The sequence below is a fragment of the Trichosurus vulpecula genome, chromosome 8 (assembly GCF_011100635.1).
Source record: "Trichosurus vulpecula isolate mTriVul1 chromosome 8, mTriVul1.pri, whole genome shotgun sequence".
In the NCBI taxonomy this organism is placed as follows: Eukaryota; Metazoa; Chordata; class Mammalia; order Diprotodontia; family Phalangeridae; genus Trichosurus; species Trichosurus vulpecula.
In genome coordinates, this window is record NC_050580.1 from 170,166,997 (window position 1) to 170,193,594 (window position 26,598).

The 26,598-nt window shown below is 36.8% G+C and overlaps 1 protein-coding gene across 4 annotated transcripts; it reads right to left on the minus strand.

Annotated features, from left to right (window-relative positions):
* Positions 1 to 1,689: 1,689 nt before the first annotated feature.
* On the minus strand, positions 1,690 to 25,959 carry DTWD1 (DTW domain containing 1). 4 transcript variants are annotated; one of them, XM_036769536.1, is made up of 5 exons: positions 25,758 to 25,959; positions 16,665 to 16,941; positions 11,140 to 11,283; positions 9,955 to 10,222; positions 1,690 to 2,916 (listed from the first exon to the last, which is right to left on the minus strand). In XM_036769536.1, the coding sequence occupies exons 2-5, from the start codon at positions 16,908 to 16,910 to the stop codon at positions 2,663 to 2,665; spliced, it is 912 nt and encodes a 303-aa protein (XP_036625431.1). In that variant the 5' UTR covers positions 16,911 to 16,941; positions 25,758 to 25,959; the 3' UTR covers positions 1,690 to 2,662. The 4 variants fall into 4 exon arrangements, with proteins under 4 accessions (XP_036625431.1, XP_036625433.1, XP_036625432.1 ...); XM_036769538.1 differs by lacking the exon at positions 25,758 to 25,959 and adding an exon at positions 25,649 to 25,706 and having other exon boundaries at positions 2,085 to 2,916; XM_036769537.1 differs by lacking the exon at positions 25,758 to 25,959 and adding an exon at positions 25,497 to 25,521 and having other exon boundaries at positions 2,085 to 2,916.
* Positions 25,960 to 26,598: the final 639 nt, after the last annotated feature.

Genomic DNA, 26,598 nt, shown 5'->3' on the forward strand with positions numbered 1-26,598 from the left:
AAAATAAAATAAAAAAAGACAACTCAGATGCTCAATGAGGATTTAGAAGTGAAATGGGACCTTACAGATTATCTACTTTAACCGCCTCATTTTACAGATGAGGAAGACTAAAATTTAGAGTTTAAATGACTTGCCCAAGATCACACAGATAATAAATAGTAGGGACAGGATTTGAACTCAGGCCTTCTAACTCCAATCCAGTGTTCATTCCACTTCAGCTTACTGGGTTTTAAAATAAGCAAGTTTATTACTGACATTTATACAGCACTCTAAAGTTTGCAAAGCACTTTACATATATCATCTCATTGAAACCTTACCTCATAACAAAGCTGTGAAGTAGGCACAACAGGTATTATCATCTCTATTTTGCAGATAAGGAAACTAAATCTCAGACAGATGGTCATATAGCTACTAAATGTCTAAGTCAGAGGTTCCCAAACTTATTTGGCCTACCGCCCCCTTTTCAAAAAAAAAAAATTACTCAGTGCCCCTCTAGAAATCTACTTTCTTTAAACCTTTAACTTTTTTTTAAAATTTGTGTCATTTCAAAAAATATATAATTTTTTAAGATGACACATCGTAAATTTAATAATTTATTGTAAACTTTTTTCCTACATTGAAATTTTGATGACACAATATTGCATCGTGTAACCATGTAGTACCATATTACAAACAAGTCATTACGCACACATATTCCTGTTGATGCATGCATGTTGGAGTTCCCGACAATGCGCAACAGGCTTACGTGCCAACACTTGCTTGGTGCACTTGACCACTGATTGGTTATAACTTGCATTTTGTGTGTTTATTTGGAAAATAATGTAATCACTGTGACTTCAACTCTGTTACACAACAGATGAAACATGTAGGAACAGTTTTTCAAAATTTTCTTCTCTTTTCTTCTTTCCTTATGCTTCCACCACCCCTTTACTTTTTATTCAAAACAGCCCCCAATTGCACCAGAGGCTACTACTGCCCCCCTGTATCACTGCAGTGCTCCCCAGGCTCACCCACTTTGGGAACCTCTGGAGGAAGGATTTCACAGGGAATACATTGAGCGATTTTAAAAAAATCCAAACTTTACACATACAATGAACAGTTCTTAGTTAGCTGTTACAGAAAAGTGAATGTGAAATGATCATGGGCCACTCACTGAAGGCCTTCCTCCAGGAGGTCACTAATAGAGTGTCCTAAGGGGGTATCTTTGACTTGGTTTCCTTGAACATTTTTATCATAGAGTCAAATGAAGGAATCAATGGCATGGTTATGAAATTTGTTAGTGAATTGAAACCCCTTAAACAACAGAATGGAAGACCATTAACAATCATGACAAGATTAGACTGGAGGACCTAAAGAAAGTGAATTAGGTAGATTCCCTGTGGAGGATTTATGGAAAGATATGGATAAGATAAAGTACAATTTGCCTCAGGACAGGGAGTACCTACTTCTAAAGAGATTTGGATCCTTAGAATTATGTCTGCAGTGTAAGAATACTAGTTTTTTCTGTGGTGCTTGCTGATTCTCCTTTCCTACAAGAGCCAGTCTTTGCTGTTGGAATTGAGTTGTGGCATAAATAGTGATATGTATATTAAAATAAAAGTATACATCAATACACATTAACATACTATGCACACATATATTAACAAAAGGCTAAAAAGGCAGAATGGAATTGAAGGTCAAATAAATATCTTTTTTTCAATTAATTTATATGGATTATAAAATCCTTGATTGGATAATATATTTCTCTGATCATTTGTGACAACACACTGAATCTTATAAACTTTTCTAGTTCTAACACAATCCTATTCAGTTAAATATAACTTAATTTTACTTCTAATTTTTTTTTAACATTTATAGAATTGGCACATGGATTCCTATTTACAAATCTAAGATCCTACTAAACTTTGTATTTCTTTGGGAAAGGTAAACTGATAGAAGGCACAGTTAGGAATTCAAGTTTGGTTTTTTTTTTTTTGCTTTTTTTTGGGTGGGGGCAGGTCAATTGGAGTTAAGTGACTTGCCCAAGGTCACACAGCTAGTACATGTGTCAAGTGTCTGAGGTCGCCTTTGAACTCAGGTCCTCCTGATTCCAGGGCCAGTGTTCTACTCACTGCACCACCTAGCTGCCCTGGGAATTCAAGTTTTAAGAGAAAGAAAAGCCAAATAGACACACTTCTGGAGACCCACGGTTCTGGCTCTGTCACTGCTCCTCATTAGATACATAACCTTGAACAAATCATTAAATTCCTTACTGCCATAGTTTCATCATGTATAATGTGAAGATATTAATAATCACTCTAGTTACCTCATGGGGTTACTATATAAACTATGATGTTATCAAAATAATTTTGAAATGCACCATACAAATACAATTTAAATTTAAGGTAACTGTTTTAAGATTATGTTGCCTACCACATAAATTTTAAAATTAATATTCTCAGTTAACCTTCCTAAACAGCTCCTTCCTTACATATCAGTATTTACTTTTGCCACATATAAAAACAGATCACCAGTCCATTATTATTATCCATTCTTATTTGTCTGGCAATCATTATTCTAAGCACAGAATGGTTTAGATTTCTTAGTTGGTAAAAAACAGAGCACAATGTTCATTACAAGTTTATCAAACATGACAATAACAAAATTTAATGAATTATTCTGTTTACAAATTAATAGCACTATTTTCTTGCTGTTTTCCTGCAGAACTCTTGGCATTTTTAATCAGTTGGTACATAAACGAATAAAAAAACATAAGGTTGTCATACTGTCCTTTGTACTTCTCTTTTAAAATAGCAGTGTGGTAATCTACCAAAAAATAGTAAATAGCTTCAATTGTGGAAAGGAAGGTATCTGGCTTTCCTTTCTGATGGCGCCAAAAGCAAGTTTTCCGTGTCTTCAACTCAACTTGTAATAACCCTGTAAAAAAAAAATCATGAAGTATGAGTAAACTATTTATTTCCTTTTGGTTGAATAATGCCAATAATTATTAAGATCCACATTTTAACTGTTGAGTTTCTTCCCCCCCCCCCACAAAAATGGCAGAATTCCTTCCATTTCTACTTCCAAATGAGGCATTGTGTCCAATGCTTTAGAGAACATATCAGTAGTATAAGTTATGTATAATGATCTTCACATACCATTGTTACCAAATCACCACATACAACTAGGAGGAGACTGAATGGTTAACATTTGGGAAGCTTATCTGTCTGGGCAAACTATGGACCACTTCGATCTACTCTCCACTTTTCTGTGCTGGTACCCTTACCACCTAGAGGGAGTACCTGGCATACAGCAAATGCTTGTTAAAATGAACTAAATTTAATTGAGCTGCTGGTGTGAAAATGATGGGAACCTCAGAAGTGAATACTCCATCTTAAAATGTGATAGAGGCTAAGAAACCCAGAATAGTGTGACATATACCAATGCTTAGCACAGATATGGCACTTAGTAGGTGCATCACAGGAGTTTATTGGTTGATTTATGTACCTAGATTTTGAGAGAACAGCTGTCAAAGGGTAAGAGAAAGAATCAGAATGATTCAAATGGACTGCAATTCTTGAGAGGAAGTCAGAACAGAAGGATAAGGAGGTCAAGGAGGAAATTCTGAAACTATAAAGAGAAATAAAGATGAGGAGGGAAATGGGGAGCTGTCTAACCAGACCTATATTGTGGAACAGGAAACTCACTCATCAACAAACTTAAACTGGTTTATAATCTATACTGTTGGAATAGCTGTGCTGCTAAGATCACAGATACAATGGCACATTAACATTCAAATCAATAGATCAAAAGACTTTTCTGTTCTCATGAACTATACTTTTAAGTCACTGAATTTTTTAAAAAGTATTTAAAACAAAAACACCTGAATATACTTCAAGATATTCCAAGCAGTAATTTGTTACAAAAACGTAACACAGAGGTATATTAACTCTGCTAAAATTTAAAAGTTTGAATTTGCTACTTTAAATGTTGCCTATAGAGGCAAGAACGGTAAAGCTGAGCAATTATAAAGCACATTAATACAGTCAGCCAAAAATATTTGTTTTTAATTTTTAATTTTTGGTTACTATGAACTTGATATATATCAACATACTATATATACATATATATATATATATATATGTATGTATGTATGTATGTGTCTCTATGTGTGTGCATATATATATATATACATATATATGGGGGGGGCAGGGGGGGAGAGAGACAGAGAGAGAGAGAGAGACAGAGAGAGAGAGAGAGAACAGAATGGGATTGTATATGAAACTACAAATCTCATTAGGTATGGTTTAAAAAAAAAGTACATACTCAATTCAGCACTTTAGTTTCAAAGCTACCTCACTTGTCTATGTAGCCCTAGGAATTTCTTTCTGATTCTTCTACACATCTTCTTGAAATTCTTAATTGACACTCTTTTTCTCCAACCTCCCTCCTGCCTCCACCCCTTCCCCCCAGTTTTTTGGTATCACTATCACTACCGTTCTTGTTTCCTCCATTCTTATCTACACACACCATGCCACGCCCTGCCCCTAAAAAAATCCAAAAAACTCTCTTGTAAAAAATCAGCATAGTTAACCAAATCCAAACATCAGTCACATTTGAAAATATGTGTCTTATTCTGCAACTGTAGTTCATCACTGCTCTATCAAGAGGAAGTAAACATACTTTACCCTGTGGAGTTGTGATTTCTATGATTTGTTCTTTCATTCACAAATTCCTTATGATAAAGTTATTTAAGTCTCCATTTATATTTGAATCCTTTCTTCAAAAGTCCTTTATAACTTTTTATTTGATTAATAAAGAATATGTTTAACATTTCTGATTTTTTGCATTTGTATATAAGGGTGTTTTGTTGGTTTGGGTTTTTTTGTTTTGTTTTGTTTTGAAACTGACTATGCATGGCTGTCAAATCCGTATACTTCTATGTCCTTTCAGTAACCACCAGAGATCTATCATATATGATATTTCTATTAGAAAAGAGCCTGACCACTGGTTCTTAAAGTGTTTTTTTTTCTTTTAATTCCTCTCTATTATCCACTCTCTTAAACCAAATTTTCTTGGGACTATTCCCTCCCATAGTCTACCTTCCCTCTTAAACCCTTTCATCCCCTTCCTTATCCTCATCTCTTTCCCCACTCTTTTTAATGCATTAATTACAACATCAAATTCTTTACGTGTTGTGTGTGTATGCCTGAATGTATGTTCAAGTCTCCTTTGACCAGGTCAGATAAGAATGAAGTTTATGTAATGCTCTCTCCTTCCAACTCTGCCCCTATGCATCCCTTCTCACGCACCTTCATGAAGAGACATATAAGTTTACCCCCTTCTTCATCATTTCTCCCCATTTTTTTCCTTTCCCCTAATAAGATCATCCAAACAGAGCAAACTACCCTCAGTTCCTCCATTTCTTACTTAATTCCCTCTATGCCTCTTGAAGACTTCAGGATTGTGAAAAGTTCATGTCCCTTCTTCCCCACTGCAGTGTTATCATTGTTTCTATATTAATTTTGTCCTCTGGTTCTAGCACATCTGGACAGTTTTTATTTATAATTTCTTAAAAAATGCTTAGTCTTTTTGAGGGATTCGTGACTTTCAGGAAGTCTCTTGATCTGTTGTCCAGGTGGGTGTTTTGGTAAGTAAATATCTTAATTATTCAATTTTTTCTATTATTCCTTTTTTTGTCTTACAGAGTCAACTGGTCTATTCTAGTTTTCAGAGAGCCCATTATTTGGATTAGGTTTTCTACCTTCTATTCTAAGCTATCTATTTTCCTTTAATTCTTTCCTCTTTACTTCACTTATAATTCCATGTTATCTCCTGCTTTATTTCTTCCAGATACTCTTATAGTCCTGATGGTCAAGCCATTTTGAATTCTGAGAACTGGCCTCTACTTGTTCTATAGTTATTCTCTTCTTCTTGGTTTAACCTCTAGGGCATTTCTTTACTGGTAATATTTCATTACTGATTTTGGTTGTCTTCTTCAGTTTACTCATATCCCCATCCTCAGTTCCTCCTATGGATTTTTCACATCAGGACCAGTTTCCACCCATTCTTGTACTCTTGGATCGGGTGATCAGGCCTGTTTGGTCCTGCCCTTGATTTCTTGGGTTGCTGATGCTGGCTTCTACCCTGTCTTCTGATCTGGGGTCTCCCATATTTGGGAACTGATGCAGTTTTCCAGAATGTTCAAGTGAGTTTGTGCTGGCCTTCCTGATAGGGACCTCTTCTAGCATTTGGGGCTCCCTTTTTTTTTTAAGTCATGGGCTGGAGCTTACTGATATTTCTCCTTGGATTTCTTAATTATTATTCAATCTGGTTGCTGTAGAAGAATTAAGCTCCTCTATGACTTTTCATCGTGCCATCTTATCTGGATATCTTAGGCAATCTAATTTCAGACATACGCGCAAAAACAATTCTTTTCCCTCAATAGATTTCCCCCTCCCAATGAGTATTTCACTGACATTTCTAATTAATATATTCTATTTTGACAGAGGCAAAAGAGCCAGAGGTATCTCTGCAAAACTGTTAGAATAGGGCAGATTTACCCTGTTAAGTAAGTTCTTCACCGTAGCAGTGATAATAACAGAAACTTTTAACTTCCAAAGTATTAGGTTTGAGAGTTTTAATGTTAAGAGGTTCAGTGTTGGTTTATTTAACATATTTTCAACAACTTGTAATATATATATATGCATATATACATAGCTATAAAGCCAAAAAATGATTTATTACAAAAACTGACTGTTTCTTGTGAAAGTAACTTGGGCTTATGAAAAAAAATTGACATTTTGGCAATTTTACATCCTTACCACACATGCGAAAGCTATAAATTCAAGCAAAACCCCAAGTAATCTCTGTACTGCAAGGGGGCCCACAAGGGGTGTGGAAGAGGAGAAAGGGGAAGAACTTTCTACTAAAGAGTTGTATATTTTGCAATTAAATAAAATTTAAGGGAATCTGAAATTGCTGCTTAGGATCTAGAATTTAAATTTAGAGTATTTTTTCTGTCTTGGATCCCATAGTTATTTTATACAAATCTAGGATATAGCATAAACGCACTTAGAAAACAGAGAGATTTAGTTGAAGCAGTTACTTCTAGCAGATTTATACCTTTCCAAGTACTTTCCCATATTTCTAACTGTTCACACATTATTTCTTTCCTTTAACCCTCACATTCTTATGAGATATTTGTAATGAAAACAGTATATGACAGGCTCCACAAAGAAAACTTTCCAGTTGTTTCTGCTCCTTTATACCACTCAGAGTAATAGGCAAAATAGTTGTGACTCGTATTGTCCAACAAACATGCCTCTGGCCTCACAGTTTTTGTCTTTTATTTCTTCCATGATACTCCTCTTCTGCCGCATCCTCCATGAAAAATCAGATATTTAGTGTAGAAAAGCCACCACATTACAGTATGGAGCCTAGTCACACTATTCATGTTAGCTTAGCACTGGTTAACACATAAATCAGGCTTTTATACCCATTTCCAGGTCCTCTTCCTAGTTTATCACTATTTCTAAAAACAATCCAAGTTAAGTTTTCTTCTGTACCTCTTCTGGTCACTGATTATAAAAGGTTCTTTTTACCTGTGCCACAGGTACACATTTCAATTCCAGGCTGAAATTCCTCTCACAGCTACCTACATGCCATCCTAGGATATTGCCAACAGAATTTCCCTGAGTTAAATTTTCTCTTTCTTATCACTTGGTGCAGGACATCAAAATATTGTGAAGAAGCGTGAAGCTTTTAGGAAAACCAGGGTAAGAAAATATGAATAAGCTTGAAGAAAGGTGAGTCCAAGACAGGCTCCAAGTACCCCTCCCCCTCATAAAATCCTTTACCAAAACTCCAGTTCTTCAAGAATCCCAACTGCCAACAGGGGTGACCTTCTACCTTAGCTTCCCTTCATCCATCTCCTGACCCCAAAGCTGCCCAGACTTCATCTGGAACCACTGGGAAAAAAGAGCAACATGGCTGTTCACACAACTTGGACAGGCTGGTAGTCACCAACTATAATCCTCTGGATGAGATGGAGGACAACCAGGGCTTACTATTTGCTCTGCCTTTGTATCCTAAGATCCTTTAGAGCAGAGGTATCAAACCTGTGGCTCAGGCTACGTGCAACCCACAACAAACTGGAGAATAGCCCAAACCAGATTAAAATATAACTGGAAAACATACAACAAAATAAATGCAAATACGATAAAATATAAATAACATTATATTTCGAAGCTAAGTCAATACATGGCCCACATGGATCCTTATATGTGGATCAGTGCCCTCCTTCTATTTGAGTTTGACACCACTGCTCTAGATTTTGCCATTTCCCTGGCTGCAAGCCCTGTAGAGCCCAGTGGGTACTGCATACAGTGTGACCTGCCAATGCCCCTCTCTGGGCCATGCCATCCACCCCACTGACCCTTAAGAATGATTTCTGGAGCTCTTAATCCACCCTGTACCTGAGCTCTCTTTTACACATGGTCTCTCCCACTTAAAAGCGTGAGTTCCTTGAGGACAAGTATTGTCTTATCTTTTCTAATTATACCCCTAGAGCTTAACACAATGCTTGACATAGTGAGCACTCAATACATGATTTTTCTTCATTACTATTATTACCCAAATATATTTTGATTTTTCTGGCCCTAATCAGATGAAAGTTATTCTAACTGGGTTAAATAACTAAGGTCCCTTCCAATGTAAAAAATCACGACTGATTCCATATGCACATCTTTCGCAGGGATGGAGGTAATTGTCACAATTGGTTAAACTAGTATTATTATCAAATGAAGGACTAAGAAAGACACAAGTTAAGGGAGTGAATTACACAAGGTCACAGTGTAAAGCAGAGGCAAGAGCAAAGACCAAACCCTAACTCTCCTAAATTTTTAGTTCACTGTACTTTTCTCTACATGTCATCCTTCATTTTTCTCTCCTTAGCACCAATCCACTCAATCCTCTCCTTGTTAAGTCATTTCAGTCATACCTGATTCTTCGTGACTCTTTGCCATTTCCTTTTACAGTAGAAACTTACACAAAGAATACTTACATAACTTACAGTAGAAACTTGTCATTTTATAGATGAGAAAACCAAGGCAAACAAGGTTAAGTGACTTGCCCAGGGTCACACAGCTAGTAAGTGTCTGAGGACAAATTTCAGCTCAGAAAGATGAGTCTTCCTGATTCCAAGCCTGGCACTCTATCCACTGTGCCACCTAGGTGCCTTCTATTCTCCTTACCCTGGCTGCTCTGGCTAAAAAGTTCCAACATCTCTTTTTCCCTCTTAATTTCAGTATTTTTCTGGAAAATCTGCTGATTAAATTTATTTTGATCAATTTGAAAAAGATACAACTTTAGTTTTAATTTAAAAAAATCAACTAACAAGAACTCCAATACGATGGCTATTTTGGCTACATTTACCACAGAAGCAGTCAAAGTTTATGGCCCTCTTAATGCTAAGGTCCTGAAAATAGTGAATCTAGCTGCTTATGGGTCTTTAATGAATGAGGTGTAGTAAATCAAACTAACCATAACTTTTTACTATTCTGCTATGGACAAAAAAAAAATATCCTTCAGCATTAAATATGATAACAAAATAGCCTGGAAAATGCAAAATAAACTTTATTTTAGGTAATATACTATAGAACATTATGTCATAAGAAAAAGCTTAAATGAATGCACAAGAATTCTGCTGAAACAAGTAATCATTCTAGTATAATACAACCATATTTATCCAATCTCTACCTATCCATATCTTTGGTTTGCCTAGTTTGCTTTGCACAGTGAAATGTACCAAATTCAAACACATGAGAAAGGATTCTTTTTACTCTATTGAGATTTTTATGCTTCTGTACTGTGGCCAAATCCATATAGCTGTATTCAAATCAAATTAGATCAAATAAATTAGGTAAGTTTCTACTGGTGCATGACACATTTTTATGTGTTTTGGAGCCTCTTTACCTTGAAGTCGTTCATCAGAAATTATTTTGTGGGTCTGGTTCCACGTACTATCTATAAAAACAACTTTCTTCAGTGAGGTGCCGTCCGTCCTGCTGCTCTCCTCTGCATCTCCATTCTTTTCTACTTCTATTTTTTGGCGCTTATTGGGTGGTTTGCCAGAGCTCTCATTTTTGCTGCTATACAAAGCATTACTTGGAATGTGTTTGTGCAGATGAAGAGAAATATCTTCTACTGAGACAGAATTGGGACCAGGAAAAACAAGTGCAATCTAGAACGAAGAAAATTCAGATTAGTCATGTCCTACATGGGTCCTTAAAAACTAATGTTGATGCAGATTGATATATTCCTGTTTCATTTAGAAAAATTGATTTTAAACTCTTTTAAGGTGAAAAAACTTGGTCAATTAGTCAATGACATTGATTTATTATCTATTATTTGTATAACTCCTTTAGTACATATGATAATACTTGGATTTCAATTAGATTTTATTTCCAATCTGATAAGGAGGAGCAAAGAGTTGGAGTGAATTTTTCTATAGAATGACACACCGATATCAGCAAGGAATCCTACCTGACAGCTTAAGTGAAACAAAGGCAGATACAACAACTATATAACACAGCAATATGGAGTCACTTCAGTACCTTATTATAGCACAGAGTATAATTAGTAATGTTCATAATGATGACCCCAAGGCTTTGAGAAACGGCTAAATCCAATCAGCAAGCAAGTCCACACATGGACTAAGTGTGTAGGCACACACATAATTGCAATGATATATTCTCTCACTGTACACATGTGTATATAAATATATGTATATATATATATGCATATATATAATATAAAGAGAAACGGTAGTCCTTTCCTTCAAGGTGCATACAATTCGGTAGGAAGATATGAAAATTATTATTCTATTATAACATTATGTCATAATATTACGTAATAATATTACAAAATCATATTTACTGTATCAATTCAGAAAATAGGGAAATATATGATGCATATTATAAATATTTCCATTTTGAATTTTTTAACCATTTTTAAAACATTCTGCTTAAAGGATTAAGCATGATTATTTGGAATTTCTTTTCTTCAACAATTCTCAGATAAATAAGCAGTTCTTGCATGAAGTTCTTGAAAAGTTACTTTTAAGTACCATGTGAGACACACTGAGATAAGGTAACCTACTTCATGCTTCCTTTCTTCATATTCTGGAATGCAAGGATATGTGTAAAGATTCACATCTTCAGGTGCTAAGAGTTTAGCATGTGCAGCAGTACTTTTGCCATCTGTCTCATGAGGATGTTTAATAATATCAATCTTCAATGGAAGCTGGAACAAATAAAAAAGACAACAGTAAAAAGCTAGTTTTCGTGTTAAAAATATATGCCTGTTTTCCTAGAAAAGACCATATGAGTTTTTAAGCCAAACTATCAAGTTCATAATAAATTCCCAGACATGCTTTTAATGAACTAAAAAAGAATCTGAAAGTCAGTCTTTTAAGCATGTCTTAAAAATTAGCCCGCTTTTTAGCTCAGAATATCAAGAATGGCTATGTCATAAAACAAACACACGCATTCTCTCATTGATTCTGTCAGTGTGCAACAGAACAATTTTCAACTCATTTAATATTCAACTCTGACAGCAAAGACTCCAGTGACATTTTCATTAAAATTACTCAACTACTTAGAGTCCAAATTACTAGCAGTAGTGTTTATGCTGAGAATATTTTTTATAACTTCTAAAATTTTGGGGTGGGTTTCTTGCTATTTAAAAATAGAAACAGTAATATGTTGTTGTTAAGTTCAGATAATTTTGTCTTTCACAACTATTAAAAAAAATCTTTTAGATGTGAGCAGTTTCAATTTAAAATGCTGTCCTTAATCCATTTCTGAAAAAAATTTCCAGTATTTAGCTTCCTGATGCTACCTGATATACCTTTCCAGAAGTGATACTGCTTAGTGATGGACATTTATTCCTGATAAGTTCAAGATGCTTTGTTTAATTTCATTATAAGGAATAGCTCTATCATAGTTTGTAACAAAGGATATTAGAAGGTACCTACATTTCTTAATATTATGTAACTTTCCCTGCAGCACCATCTAGAATAGAGGTTCTTAACCAAAAATTTGTGACCTTTTTCTCCATTAACATTTTTTTTCTTAACTATCCATTTTACTTTTTCCCCCACAAAAATAATCCTTATTATAAAAAGGTTATAAAGCCTTCACTATGTAAGTTCCCTTTACAAGATTAAATACTTTGAGGCAGTGCTATAATTTAAAGTTACTGGGTTTTTTTTATATTTTATTTTCCCCCCAATTACATGTAAAGACAATTTCTAAACATACATTTTTGTAAAAATTTGAGTCCCAAATTTTCTCCCTCCCTCCCTCCCTCACCTACTCCCTCCCTGAGACAATAAACAATTTGAAATAGGTTATATATGTGCAATCATATAAAACATATTTCCGCATTAGTCGTTATGAAAGAAGACAAACACTCCAAGGGAAAAAAAAAACAAAAGAAATAAAGTGAAAAATAGTATACTTCGATCTACATTCAGATTCTATCAGTTCTTTCTCTGGAGGTGGATATCATTTTTCATCAAGTGTCCTTTAGAAGTGTAATCATTGTACTCAGAATAGCTGTCGTTTACAGTTGCCCATAATATTTTGATAAATTTATTTCAATATAACTGCTTACCTTTGTAATCTTTTGTATTTTATTTTATGCCTTTAAAAACATTATTCTGAGAAGGGGTCCCTAGGTTTTACCAATGTGCCAAAGGGGTCCATGGCATAGAAAAGGTGAAGAACCCTTGATCTAGAACCACGTATACATAAATATTCTTTCACGTAAAGCCTCAGCTTTAATATAGGATTGACTCAGATCTTGCCCTCTATTGTTACCATGGTCATTAATGGCTTCCTGGAGATAATTCTTGCATCTATAAGAAACAGATGATGGGGCCCTGTTTTTCTCACTCTAAAAAAAAAAATCCTTTTAAGTAAAGATATTATGCTATCTTTATATCTAAAGTATTTCACTAAATCATGACTTGTCAGACCTAGACTACAATTCACATCCCCCACTCCTTAAGGCCTTTTTTTCCACCACTGTGGACCTTCTCTCTTTGGGGTTCCATGTTTCAATTACTGGCTCTGTCATACTGTCAGACCAACAACAGTATTGCCCCTCTCTGGGTGTCCTGTGGTTGGTCAAGTTGTAAGAGGGAGAAAGAAAGGACAGAGTTAAGTCTGATGAATAGAGAAGATAAAGGAGAAGAAGTATAGGAATAAGACGTGTCCCACAGCTATAAAAACAGTCCTGCTAACTTGTCCTTCACTCCTACTCACGTATTGCTGAATGGAAGGAATCATGACCTGTTGACAAGGTCCACTACAACCTAGTCCATGCTGCCTACTTCCCGTTCCTCACATGTAATAGTTCATCTCCCATCTCTGTACCTTTGTGCTGGCTGTGCCTAGTGACTGGAATGCCTGTCTCCTCACCTGACTCTTAGAATCCCTGGATTCCTTCAAGACTTACTTTAAATGCCACTTTTTGCAAGAAGCCTTTCCCGGTCCCCCTAACTAATAGTGCCTCCCCTCAAATATAAGTATCCATTTACTCTGTATTATGTGCCCATTTATATAAAAGGTATAGGCTGCTTTTCATCTTTTCTTTTTATCCTCAGCCCCAGTGTCTGGCATATAGTAAGAACTTAAAAAATATTTGTTAATTAACAGACTAGCAAACTGGTCCTGAAGGCAGCTCTAAATAAGACAATAGAAAAAATTTTTTTGAGCAAAGTAACTACTTGGAAGACAACACTCCCTTGGATGTTTAAGTACTAATATGTATGTGAGAAGAAAAAAAATAACAGTTTCATTATTTTACAGTCACATTGGATATACAATTTTTCGGGATGGTTATAAAAGGGGCAGAGGGGAAGTATGCAAGCAATCATTGCAAACTACTCTCTCAAGGCAGCATATAAAACTTTTGGCTAAAATGAACCTAAGACCAAATTCATCTACCTCAGAGCTGTGTTGTTATTTAAGTCAAATAATTCAAAGTCAAAACTCTGACAATTTTTTGACACTGTAGAATAAGAATGTGTTGAGGAATGAAAGGACAATCAGTATAAGAGCTAATTCATTCATTTTAGAGAGAAACTCCTTCATTATATTAAGGGGCAGGTGAAGCTCCCAGTTATGATGCACTACTAGCTAAAGAGAGCAAACAGGCCTTCAGCTTTCAAACAACATCGCAGCTGGCATTCACATAGCACTTTAGGGTTTGCCAAGTACTTCACGCTGGTTATTTTATTTGGTGTTCACAAGAACCATGTGAGGTAGGTGCTAGTGTTGTGTCCTCCACATTCTACAGGGGCGAAAACTGAGGCTGAGACAAGTTAAGTCCCAACTTCCTCAGGATCCCACAGTTAATCACTTAGCCATGTAAGTTTCTGACTCTAAGTCTGAGCCATACTCATTATACCACCTAAAATGGACAATAACTTGTAAATAGTTGCTCCAGAGAAATTTTTTTTAGAATGAAGATTCTTTGATTAATTTTTCACGAAGCCTTCAAATGATCTACCCAAATGGCCTCTGTAAAAATCTAGCCAAGGAAATTTTTCTGAATACTACAAGTCCTTCAACTTCTAATGCATTGTTGGTAAAAATAAGGTAGAAATTGCAAAAATGAAAACTGAGGTGGGGTAGACTTCGGATTAATGTAAAAGAAAAACTTCCTAACAATTACAACTCTAAATACTGAATGGGCCATCTTACTTGAAGATTTCAAGCAAAGGCTGGATATCATTTTGTAGGAAAAAACTGACTTCAAGTATCTGTTGAATTAAATAGCCTCTGAGATTCCTTCTAGCTCTGGGATCCTATGACAAAAAAATCTTGATACTAAATCATATTAAATTATTTTACATAATATGATATTATGTCAGGTTTTATTTGTATTTTAGAAATCTTCATATTATAAAAAGTATGTCATTTATATGAGTAAATAGTTGGATGCATAAAATAAGGTCCTGTGGTCACTTAAATAATTTATCAAGTCCTTGATCAGGAACACAACCTTCTCCATTTTAACTTCGTTTCTATGAGAAAATCATATTCGATTTGTATCATTTCAGCTTAAAATGAATTTTCCAAGAATATGGCCTGCTGTGCGATAATATCTGTAATGGGATTCTATTTGCATCTGATGAAACTGGAATGATACTGTGAACTATAGCTTAATGTATACACAGCCATGCCTTTCTTTTAGTAGTTCTGAGTCACTTTTATTGCCTTCATTTATTCTCAATATTTCTTTGATTGAAGGCAGGTGAGTGTAAGAAGGAAATGAATTCTCCAGCTTCCGAGATTTCTAGGGGGGAAATATTGAGTTTAAAGGAGATTCCACACTTCCTGGATTCAGGTCAGTAGATTTTCCATTAGACCAGTGGTTTTTAAAGTAAGATTAATGAATCTGAGCTGGAAAGTATCTTAAAGACAAGCTAATTCAATATGCTATTTTACAGATAAAACTGAGGCCCTGAAAGGTTGAGGGACTTGCCAAAAGTCACACAGGAAGTAAGGAGCCCAATTAGGATTCAAGGCCAGGTACTTCTGCTGCAAATCCAGGGTGTATGTGGTTGTTTTTTCCCCTCTTCCATTCTATGTTTACTGTCTGCATAGCACTAGTGGTTCATGAAGGACTTTGAGACTGGTCTCAAAAGGAAATCACAGAAAAACGTGTAGGAATCTGTTTAAGATCCATTTTTCTCAGACAGATGTAAAACATTAAAAAGAATTACATTTTAAAACTTTTAAAATACACCTGAAATAATGAGACTCCTGCCAATGAAAAGAAAACTTTAAATACTGCAGTTGTATTACATACTTGTATTTCTCAAAACTCTTGAGGGCAGGAGCTAACTTTTATATTTATTTTATATTCTTCACAAAGTTGTAAGTAGCAGAGATGGTGCTGGCACATGAAGGATATTCTATAATTAACCATTTATTAATTAACCAGTCATCATAGACAATCCATCAAAGTGATCCAGAGAACAAAAAGCTTGAAAACTACTGAATAAAACAATATCCATTTTAATTGGTTCAGAATAGTCATAAATACTACAAAACATATGAAGTCATTTTCTGTTTCATTTTTGTTACTATCACCATTATGTGTCCTTGAATGAAAGTCTGGCTGAAATCCATCTTGGGTTTATTAGGACAATAGTTGTTCTCTAAGTGAGATCTGAAATCTTTTGGTGGTCTTCTGGGATACTTCAGGTGGTATACTAACTGGTTTTTTGAATGAAGTATATCATAAACATTTGTACATGCCATGTTTTTACTATAGACAACAATTAAAGTATTTAATAAAAATCTTATTTCTGTCACATCAGGTTTGTTATGAACATTTTATCTACTAAATAGTATGTTTAGTTCACTGAGGTACTCCATGTTTATAATAAGAAAGCATAGCAAGACAACTTGAAGAATTGCAAAATTAAGACAAAACTCTTTGAGGCATATCATCCTAGAACTAGAATATTATTTTGAATTTTCTACCAAAAATGAAATCACTTAATGGAACTATTTAACAACACTGTCAGCCACCCTATAGCAGAAATATACAGAAAGCTTTTCTAAACCTTTTTTCCATTCCCAAGCATTTCCTTTTTCACAAACCTTCACAACTGGAATCTGTTCAATTGGGACAGTTTCAACTGGAACATAACATGTGTAGCAGTAGAACATTCTTGAGCCTCCACATTTGAGACATTTGGCTCTACCACTCTGCTGGGCTTTTTGGAGAACTTCCTGAGATGCTAAGCATAAGTTTTGAAGGGGATCTTCTTTAGTTAGAGAAGTGTTTTGTAATTCTGATTTACTATCGTTGTCTTCTTTGAAAAATGTAGGTGGGTTTAGAGACATCTTTCAAGTCAAAAAAGTAGAACTGATACACCTGTAATCAAAACACAATAAAATACTGCAAATGAAGAGTTTCAACATAAAAAATTAGAAACAACAAAAAGCATGTGTATGTGTATATACATATACTATATGCACATACGCATAGAGAAATACATACATATCTACATGCATTTACATTTACAGAAATATGTTATATAACATATAGTTATATATCACAGCATTATTGATTTAGAAGTGGGAGAGACCCTAAGCTCATTCAATCCAATTCCATCATTTTACAGATGATAAAACTGAGACCCAGAAATGTGGTTACTTGCCTACGCAAGGTATTAAGCAAATGAAATGGGATTTAAACCAAAGTCACCTTGACTCCAAATACTGTAAGACCCCCCTTTTTTTACTATGTTGACACGTACATATTAATTTAATTCAAAACTGAAATGTCAATAATGTGGAACAGCAACAAATATTGAAATTCTTTACCACTAAATTCACATGGTATTTGAAAAACAAAACTAACTGAAAATGGCAAATAGCAATAACTTTATGTACACTGTTTCCAACAAAATTAAAAAACAAAAGAGACCTATAAAAGTATCTTTTTTCAGATATGAAGATCAGTGATGTAGAAAATCCATTTTTTCAATGAACTATAACAATTATTTTTGTCTCATACATTTTTGGCTTAGGTTATGTGGTCCTATCAATGAACAAGTATCTATTAAATTCCTACCCTACTCCAGGCACTGTACTAGGCCCTGGGGATATAAGCACAAAAGATGAAACAATATTTGGTAGAAGTTTACATTCTAATGGGGAGAAACAAGTACATATATAAAATATATACACTTTGCATAGTAAATAAATATAAATATATACAAAGGAGGAGGACACTAGCTGGTGGAGGAATCAGGAAAGACTTCATTTACAAGACAGTGATTAAGGTGCCTCTTAAAGGAAAAAGGCTCTAGGAAGAAGAGGGAAGGAAAGAGTACATTACAGGCATGTGGGATGACCAGTGGAAAGGCACAGAAAAATTGAGTGTCATGAATAAGGAAGAGGGAAAAGTCCAGTTTGGCTGCCTTACATAAAGTAGAAGGGGGAGTGATATCCAACTAGTCTGGAAAGATAGTTTGGGACCAAATTATGTAGGGCTTTAAAAGCTAAACAAAGAAGTTTATATTTTATCCTAGAAACAACAGATCTGCACTTAAGGAAAATCACTTTGGCAGAAGTGTGTGGGGGTGAACTGGAGTGATGAGACTTGAGGCAGGGAGACAAATGAGGAGGTTGTTACAATATTCTAGGTGAGGAGGGCCTCAACTAAGGAGCTATGCGAGTGGAGAGGGAGGTTCAGATGTGAAAGATGCTGTAATGGTAGAAACAGCAAGATTTGGTAACTGAATGGGTTACGTGAGGTGTGAGAGAGTAAGGAATACAGGATAAAATGGAGGTTACAAGCCTGGGAGGTTGGAAGGATGGTGGTGTCTTCAATAGAAATAATGGAAGATGGGAGAGTTAAGGAAAAAAGATAATTTTACATGTGTTGAGTTTAAGATTTTTTCTGGAGCCTTCAGTTTGAAATTTCCAATAGGCAATTGGTGATGTAGAACTGAAACTCAAGGAGGAGATTAGGGATGGATATATAGATCTGGGAGTCACCTACATATACATGAGAGTTAAACCCATGGGAACTGGTAAGAACCTGGAGGGAGGAAAGGAAAGGAGGGAAAGGAGAGAAAGGAGAAAAAGGACAGAGAGGGAGAGGGGAAGAGATTGTAAAAAGTGCTGGACTTGTCATCTCCAGAAAACTATATTCGAATTCAGACTCTGAGATATACAACGTAACTGCTGCTGAGTCACTTAACCCTTATGAGTCTTATTTTCCCCATCTATAAAAATAAGATAATAGAATATCTATCAGCCAAGGATGCTATATGGATCAAATGAGATAGATAATATATATGTATATATACATATATACACACACACATATATAAAGTACTTAACAAGTCTACTATATGTCAATTATGATTGTTATTATTGGTTTAATACACTCACTAGCACAATCAAGAGACACAAAGTAAATAACTAAGACAGAGTTTGAATGCCAAAAGATATTTTACAGTTGTGATTTCACATTATAACTATTACTATAATTTTTTTTGCAGGGGGGAAGGACAGGCATTTGGGGTTAGGTGACTCACCCAAGGTCACACAGCTAGTAAGTGTGTCAAGTGTCTGAGGCTGAATTTGAACTCAGGTCCTCCTGACTCCAGGGCCAGTGCTCTACTCACTGTGCCACCTAGCTGCCCCCATTATTATAATTTTAAAACTGACAACAGAATTACCAAAAGTAAGCTGGGTCTATCTTATAGCTCATTTTCCTCTCCCATTTAAATTTAAGAAAAACTGACAAAAACAAAGGATCTCCTACCCTCAAAGATATTAGAATCAGTAATATTCCCTATAAAATTAAATTCTTATATATGGGTCTAAAAATTAATCTGGATATGAATTTTAAGTTTTTAAAAGCAGAATAGTCCGACTCTATGAAAAATGGGTTAACTATCACTGTCAGTCTTCAAAGAATAGCTGGGTTGGTGATGTTTTGGAATGATTCCTGTTCAAATATAAATTGGACTAGATCATTTTGAAATTCTTTCTAAAATTGATATTCTGATAGGTAACTTTCAAAGTGTAGTCTATAATGAATCTTGGGAACAAGGGACAAAGTAGTAAAATAGCTTTTTTAATTTTGATTTTTTTTTTCCAAAAGAGGATAGTCACTCAAGACTGACACATATATACCCAACTACTAAAATACATCTTGAAAAGGGAAAAGAGGGTAGAGACCCCTTTGATTTGATATGCATTCCCTGGCTACAGACTGATTTTCTTATATTGCTTTATGGTATTGTGATGTTTAACTATGAAGCCCTAGGCACAGACAGTGACAAGAGAAATGCTGCAAAAGCAATAGGAAATTTTCTGTGGTCTCAAAAAATAGAAAGCAAAATGGACAAAAAAAATGGAGTGGAAAATAAAATACAATATAATTTGCTAACAAGAAGTTTAACCTCTCATCAGGGGCTTTTTTCACACTGCAAATCGCAGCGAGGTTGAAGCCCACATAAAAAGACAGCAAAGAAAAAGTATACTGGTCATTAAAATAAGAGTAACATATATTTGCCAAATCTACCCAAGGGTATAAACAACCAAAAATTGTTTGTCCATGTTGATTAGGTCCAGGTTTCGGCTTTTAAGGGGCTCAGAAAAAGTAATAGTTTAGAGGGGTGGTCAAATCTCTCTTTCCCAACTCACAAAACTACTCAGCAGATCCTTCTACCCCAAGTCACCTGGTTGTGAAAATGCTCCCTTAATTAATATGTGTGACCTCAGATACTATTTGTAAAGCACTTTTTATATAAAGGAATAAAATGGTCACTCTACTGAGAAGGGATTCTCTGGGATTTTTAAGGCCCCACGAGTCCAAGAGATGAGAGGAAATGAATCCCATGGTGCAAGATAAACACTCTTGTTACCATGTTCTGCTTTGATGACCAAGACGGTGGCAAGTGCAACAAGCCAATGAAATCCAACTCAGTGCACTATTCAGTCCATCTTATTCTAGCCAAACACTTGAGTTTTGGTTTGTTCTTGTACAGCCCAGGGATCCAAGACATAATCATTTTTCGATAGCAGTAGCTTTGGGTTTTCCAGATTGTTGAAAACATCCCTAAAGAAGCTCAAAGTGACTTGGGTTGGTCCTGCCCCAGTTATGCTTTGCCCAGAATTTGGGGTTTTTGTTTGATGGGCTTGGGTGTACCTATAGAGATGACAGAATTAACCAGACTACTGAATCTATTGAAAAATAAGGAAGGAATGAGAAGGGGTATCTTCTCAGCATGGGAGTTGTTTAATCTCCAAAAGATCAGTGAGGACAAGAAATTTATTGGATGTGGTACACATGCTATAAAATGGATGCCTGGGAGTCTCAGCCTGGTACAGCAGGAAAAGAACCTGGATTCAAACTCTAGCTCTGATTAATGTTATATGACTGTGGAAGGTGATTTCCCTGTTCTGTGCCTCAGTTTCCTCAAATTTAAGATGAGAGCATAGGACTAGATAACCACTGAGGTGCTATTTGGCTTTAATCTTATGATCCCATTAATTAGGCTTCAGGGGTGTATGGGTTTGTTTTGTTGTTTTTTTTGTTTTGGTGGCATGTATCTTTCAGCTGGACTATGAACTCCTATACTGTTGGCAGGAAGGGCCTGGGAAAAGTTCTCTTCACTGCCCAAAATCAAGTTGGTCACACATTCTCAGGGGGTATTCCTCTCTTCCCTCTTAGATCTACAGTGGTTGTACTCAGCAAAAACTAGTAGAAAATAAGTCAACTCTGTCTATAGGTTAGCTAAATGACAGGATCTAAAGCATTATCCTTACTGTTCTGACAATTTGCTTCAGGAAAGTACACAAAGGATTACAAAAACACACCAAAACCGTCAAAAATCTTCCTACCACCAGGACCCTTCAATTTTGTAGCGTTGTGGAAATAACACTGGATTTGGAGTGAAAAGACCAAAATTAAAGTATAGGGTATATATAATGGCAAAGCCCTGGCAGATCTGACTGTCATAGATCTGAGCCACCCACAGTCCCTGTACAGGAAAAGAGTACCCAGCAGGATACAGACATATCCAGAGTTTAGTAAGTGATTGAGTGTGGGAATTTGGGTCAGCAGCAACCACCCTTTTGATTACTTTATTTGAATCCTAGCAGTCAAAGGTTTTTAGAGCTGGGGAAAAAAAAAAAACAAAACCTTAGAGATCATCTAGTCCAACCCCCTCATTTTACAGATGAGGAAATGGAAGCCCAGAGGGTTAAACAACTTGGAAAATTCTTAACCAAACTGGGGAGAGAAGTGACCATAAGAGATAAAATAGATCATTCCCATTACATGAAATTTAAAAGCTTTTGCACAAACAAAATCTATTTAGTTAGGATAAAGGAAGCTATTAATTGAGAGGAAAATCTTTGCAGTAAATATTTCTAATGGAGTCTGATATCCAAGAAATACACACACAGTCTATCCTCATTATTCACAGATTCCATATCTGCAAATTCAATACTCTTAAGTGTTTCCATGGTCATTGACAAACATGTGCAGAGCAGCAAAAAATCTGAGTCACCACATGTACAAGTTCCCAGCTGAAGATGTACAAGGCAACACTCTGCCTTCTTGTTGCAGCTCTCAAACTATAAATAAGTACCCATTTCATGGTCTATATAATTGTCATTTTTAAAAAATTTTTGAGCTTTTTCTTGGTGATTTTGCTGTTTAAAATGCTCCCCAAGCATAGCGCTGAAGTGCTAAGTGTTACTATGCACAAGAAGGTTGTGGTATACCACGTGTTAGATAACCTTCATTCAGGTAAGACTTAGATATATGTTGATGGCCATGAATTCAACGTGAATGAATCAACAATTCTGCACATCCAAAAAAAAAGGAAGAGGAAATTCACTGATCAGTATGTGAAATCGATCCAGAAAGTGCTAAAGCAAAATGTTATGACCAGAGGCTCATGGTAACCTAACCTTGTATTTCCCTTAGGAACAAATGTTTCAGTATTCGTGGCAACTTCACAGAACGTAACTACCACAAATGATATTGACTGTGTGTGTTCATATATATATATGTGAATATGTATATATATGTGAATTGACTGTGTGTATATATGAATATACACATAATATGTGTATATTATATGTGTATACACACACATATATGAACAAGAACCACTACAATAGATGAGTAGTTAAAAGATATGAATAAACAATTCTCAAAAGAACTGCAAAATACTAACAAAATGAAAGATTACTCCAAAACTCTGAGGTTTCCCTTAACATGGAGCAAGCTGGCAAAGATGAAAAAGATGAAGAGCCAACGATGCAGAGGAATGTTCTCTCCTGCTCTTCTCTGACTACTGACCATCCCAGCTTTCTTTAAATCCCATTTAAAATCCTTCTTTCTAAGGGAAGCTTTCCCAAACCCCTCTTTTCCCTCTGTTAATTCTTCCCTATTTATCTTGTACATAGTTTGTTTTGTATATATTTGTTTGCATATTGTTTCCCCCATTAGATTGTAAGCTCCTTGAGGGCAAAGACTATCTTTTACCTCTTTTTATACACCCAACACTTAGCACAGCGCCTGGCACATAGAACGAGCTTAATAAGTATTTATCAATTGATGACTGATTGATAGAAGACAGCCACATTAATATGCTACTGGTGGAGCTGTGAATTGGTCAAACCATTCAGAAGAGCAACTAGGAATTAGGCTAAAAAAAAGTAATTAAAATACCCATACCATTTGCCCCAGAGAGTCACCCTCCCCCCAAAGAAAGTTTAAGATAGAAAGGTACATCAAATACATATATATATATATATATATGTGTATATATATATGCATATATCAAACTATTCATGTCAGCTCATTCTGTGGCAGGGAGAAACTAGAACAATGAGTAGAGAATACTTAAACAAATTGTGGCACATGAATGTAATGCAATATTATTGTGTCCAAGAAGTGACAAATATGATAAACTGGGAAGACCTATCGACTAATGCAGAGTAACAAGAATCAAGAAAACAATAGATAATGACTACAAGAATGTAAATTTAAAAAATTAAACCTGATGATGATGATGATGATGATAGGTTAACATTTATATAGTGCTTAATATGTGCCAGGCACATAGTAAATATAGTAAATGGTAAATAATAGACAAATATTATCTCATTTAACCCTCACAAAAACCCTGTGACCTAAGTACTATTATAGTCCCCATCTGACAGATGAGGAAATTGAGGCAAACAAAGGTTAAGTAACTTGCCCAGGGTCACACAGCTGTTAAGCGTCTGAGGCCAGATCTGAACTCAGGAAGATGAGGCCCTCCATCCACTGTGCCACCTATGACAATCTCCACATAAAGTAATTACTTAAGTTACTGAATTTCAGGGCTGTCTCTGACTGTACTCCAGTTTGCCGGCCTATAGTAGGCACTTAATAAATATTTATTGACCGACTCATTCAACAGAGGTGGAATCTGGGGCACAGTGTCATACAGTTGGTAAAATATCTGAGGCAGGTTTTGGCTTAAGGTCTTCCTGACTCGAAGTTCAGCATTCTATGCACTGTACCATTTAGTTGCCTCAATGTATTGTGTACTATGTACCTCACAGGGCTGTTGAAAGTTTCTAAGTTGTTTTTGAAATTGTTTTTATAACTATAGAATGTGAATAGTCTCTGTTATCACCATCAAATAGTTCAAAAATGACACTAAAAAGTTTAATCCTAACTGGCCAATATTGCCAAGAAACAACTTGGCAAAGTCAGGAAGAATAAAAATGTTCAGGTTAAAAGGGACCTTAGTGACCCTTCCTTTTACAGGTGAATCATCTGAGACCTTGAGAGATTAAGTGACTTGTCTGAAGTTCAACTGCCAGTAAATGGTAAATCCAGCACAAGGACTTGAGGTCCTATGAATCCAAGTCCAGTGTTCTTAAGAATCCCAGATCTACTTAATCATTTTAACCTCATGGGCACCCTTATCCCTTTGCTGTTAAATCTACTACATGTATTATTGCCTATGCTCCACGTCTCTGATAGTCCCTTCCTTTCCACACTCACCTTCCCCACTGAAAACACTGCAACATACACAGTATGGTTCATCCATTCTAAAAATATTCTCTGGGGCTGAATCAATCAAAGCCAATGTGCCAAGGTACTGTGTCAGGTGCGAGGTAGACAAATAAAAAAGACAAAAACGATCATTCTAATGAGGGATAACAAGGGCACATATACATTCATGTATGCATGTATACGAATGTATATGTGCACATATACATATGTGGAAACTGGAATGTAATTATACATGTATACAATATGTATATGTAATTTGTAAACATATAAATGCATATATGTATACACACACACAAATCTATACTATCCCAAATGTCTTAAGAGCACTTACACATTTTAATAGCTTAAAATTTTATTAAGACTTTTGAAACTATGTTATTGTTCAGTCCCATCCAACTCTTCTTGACCCCATTTGGGGTTTTCTTAGCAAAGATGTTGGAGTGGTTTTCCATTTCCTTCTCCAGCTGATTTTTACTGATGAGGAAACTGAGGCAGACGGGGTTCAGGGTTAAGTGACTTGGCCAGGGTCCCACAGCTAGTAAGTGCCTGAAGCCGGGTTTGAATTCAAGAAGGAGTCTTCCCCGAACCAGGCCCAGCAACCACTGAGCTACTGGGACTCTGTGTGTGTGTGTGTGTGTGTATACACATACATACATATATAAATATATATATATATATACATATATATACATATATGTGTGTATATTTTATACACACACATATATACACATATATGTGTATGTATGCATATATGTGCACGCACGTATACATGTATACCGATGTATGTGTGCATATACACACATTATACATACATGCATGTGTAGATACGTACATGCACATGACATACTCATGCACAGTTCGCATACAGGTGTGTATACCTGCATATATCTGTGCAAACATGCACGCATGCATGTCTACGGATGAAGCCGCATGATGAAGCAGTAAGGGCGCTCGTTTGGGGACGGCGGGGGCTTCCAATGGGCCCTAGGGAGAAGGTAAATTCCGTCATTCCCCTCAACCCCGATCTCACCGCGCTCCCAGGCCCAGCGTCCGGCTCCCAGCGCCTGGGGCCCCGTGTCAGGCCGGCGCTCTCCGGCCTCCCACCCGGGGAAGGAGAGAGAATGAAGGGGGATTCCGACCTGCACAGCCCCCAGAGCGGCCTGCAGCTCCCGGCGCCTCGGCCCCGGCTCTCCACTTCAGAAACAGCCCGAGTCTGAAGCGGCGGGCGGATCTAAGAGAGCACGTCCCGGAGGAGCCCTTTCCTGGGCACACCGGCGCGCGCTTCCGGAGCAGCCCGTTAACTCGAGCGGACGAGCCCGGAGGAGCAACCATGAAGGTAACTGGCCGGAGGAGAGGAGAGGGCGGGAGTAAGTGGGAAGTCCCGCCTCAGGCCCCGCCCCACGGGCTGGCCCCGCCCCCGAGGAGTATCGGTCCCCTGCTCGCTGGGGTCCTCGGTGCGGGCGTGTCTGGCCCGCGGCCTCCTCCTTTTGTACCCCGTCCCTCCCGTGTCAGGGCGGCCCCTGCTCGGCGCCGAGGCTCGGGACCCACCTGCGCAAAGGGCAGTAGTCGCTCCGCAGGGATCTTAGCGGAGGAGCCGGGGCTCAGCAAGGAGGGCCGAGGCCTAGAGACAGAATACCAAACACAGTAAAGCTCCAGGCGTAGATAGGCCCGGCTGCGGAGCCATTGGGCGGCGAGGAGGACGAGGCCCTTAGAGTCTGCACATGCCAGCTCCGTGACCCCCAGCGAGTCACTTAACCCTGGGGATAATAGCAGCCCCCCACCTCCTAGGGGTGTAGGCTCCGAAGGAGATAACCTAAGTGAGGTGGTAATAGTAGCTTTACGTGGTACCTTCTTTAATACAACAACCCTAGGAGGTGGGGGCTACTAGGCCCATTTTACCAATGAAGAAACTGAGGCAGGCCGTAATTAAGTGACTCTCCAGGGTCAGGGCTAGTGAGTTTGGATTTGAACTCGGGTCTT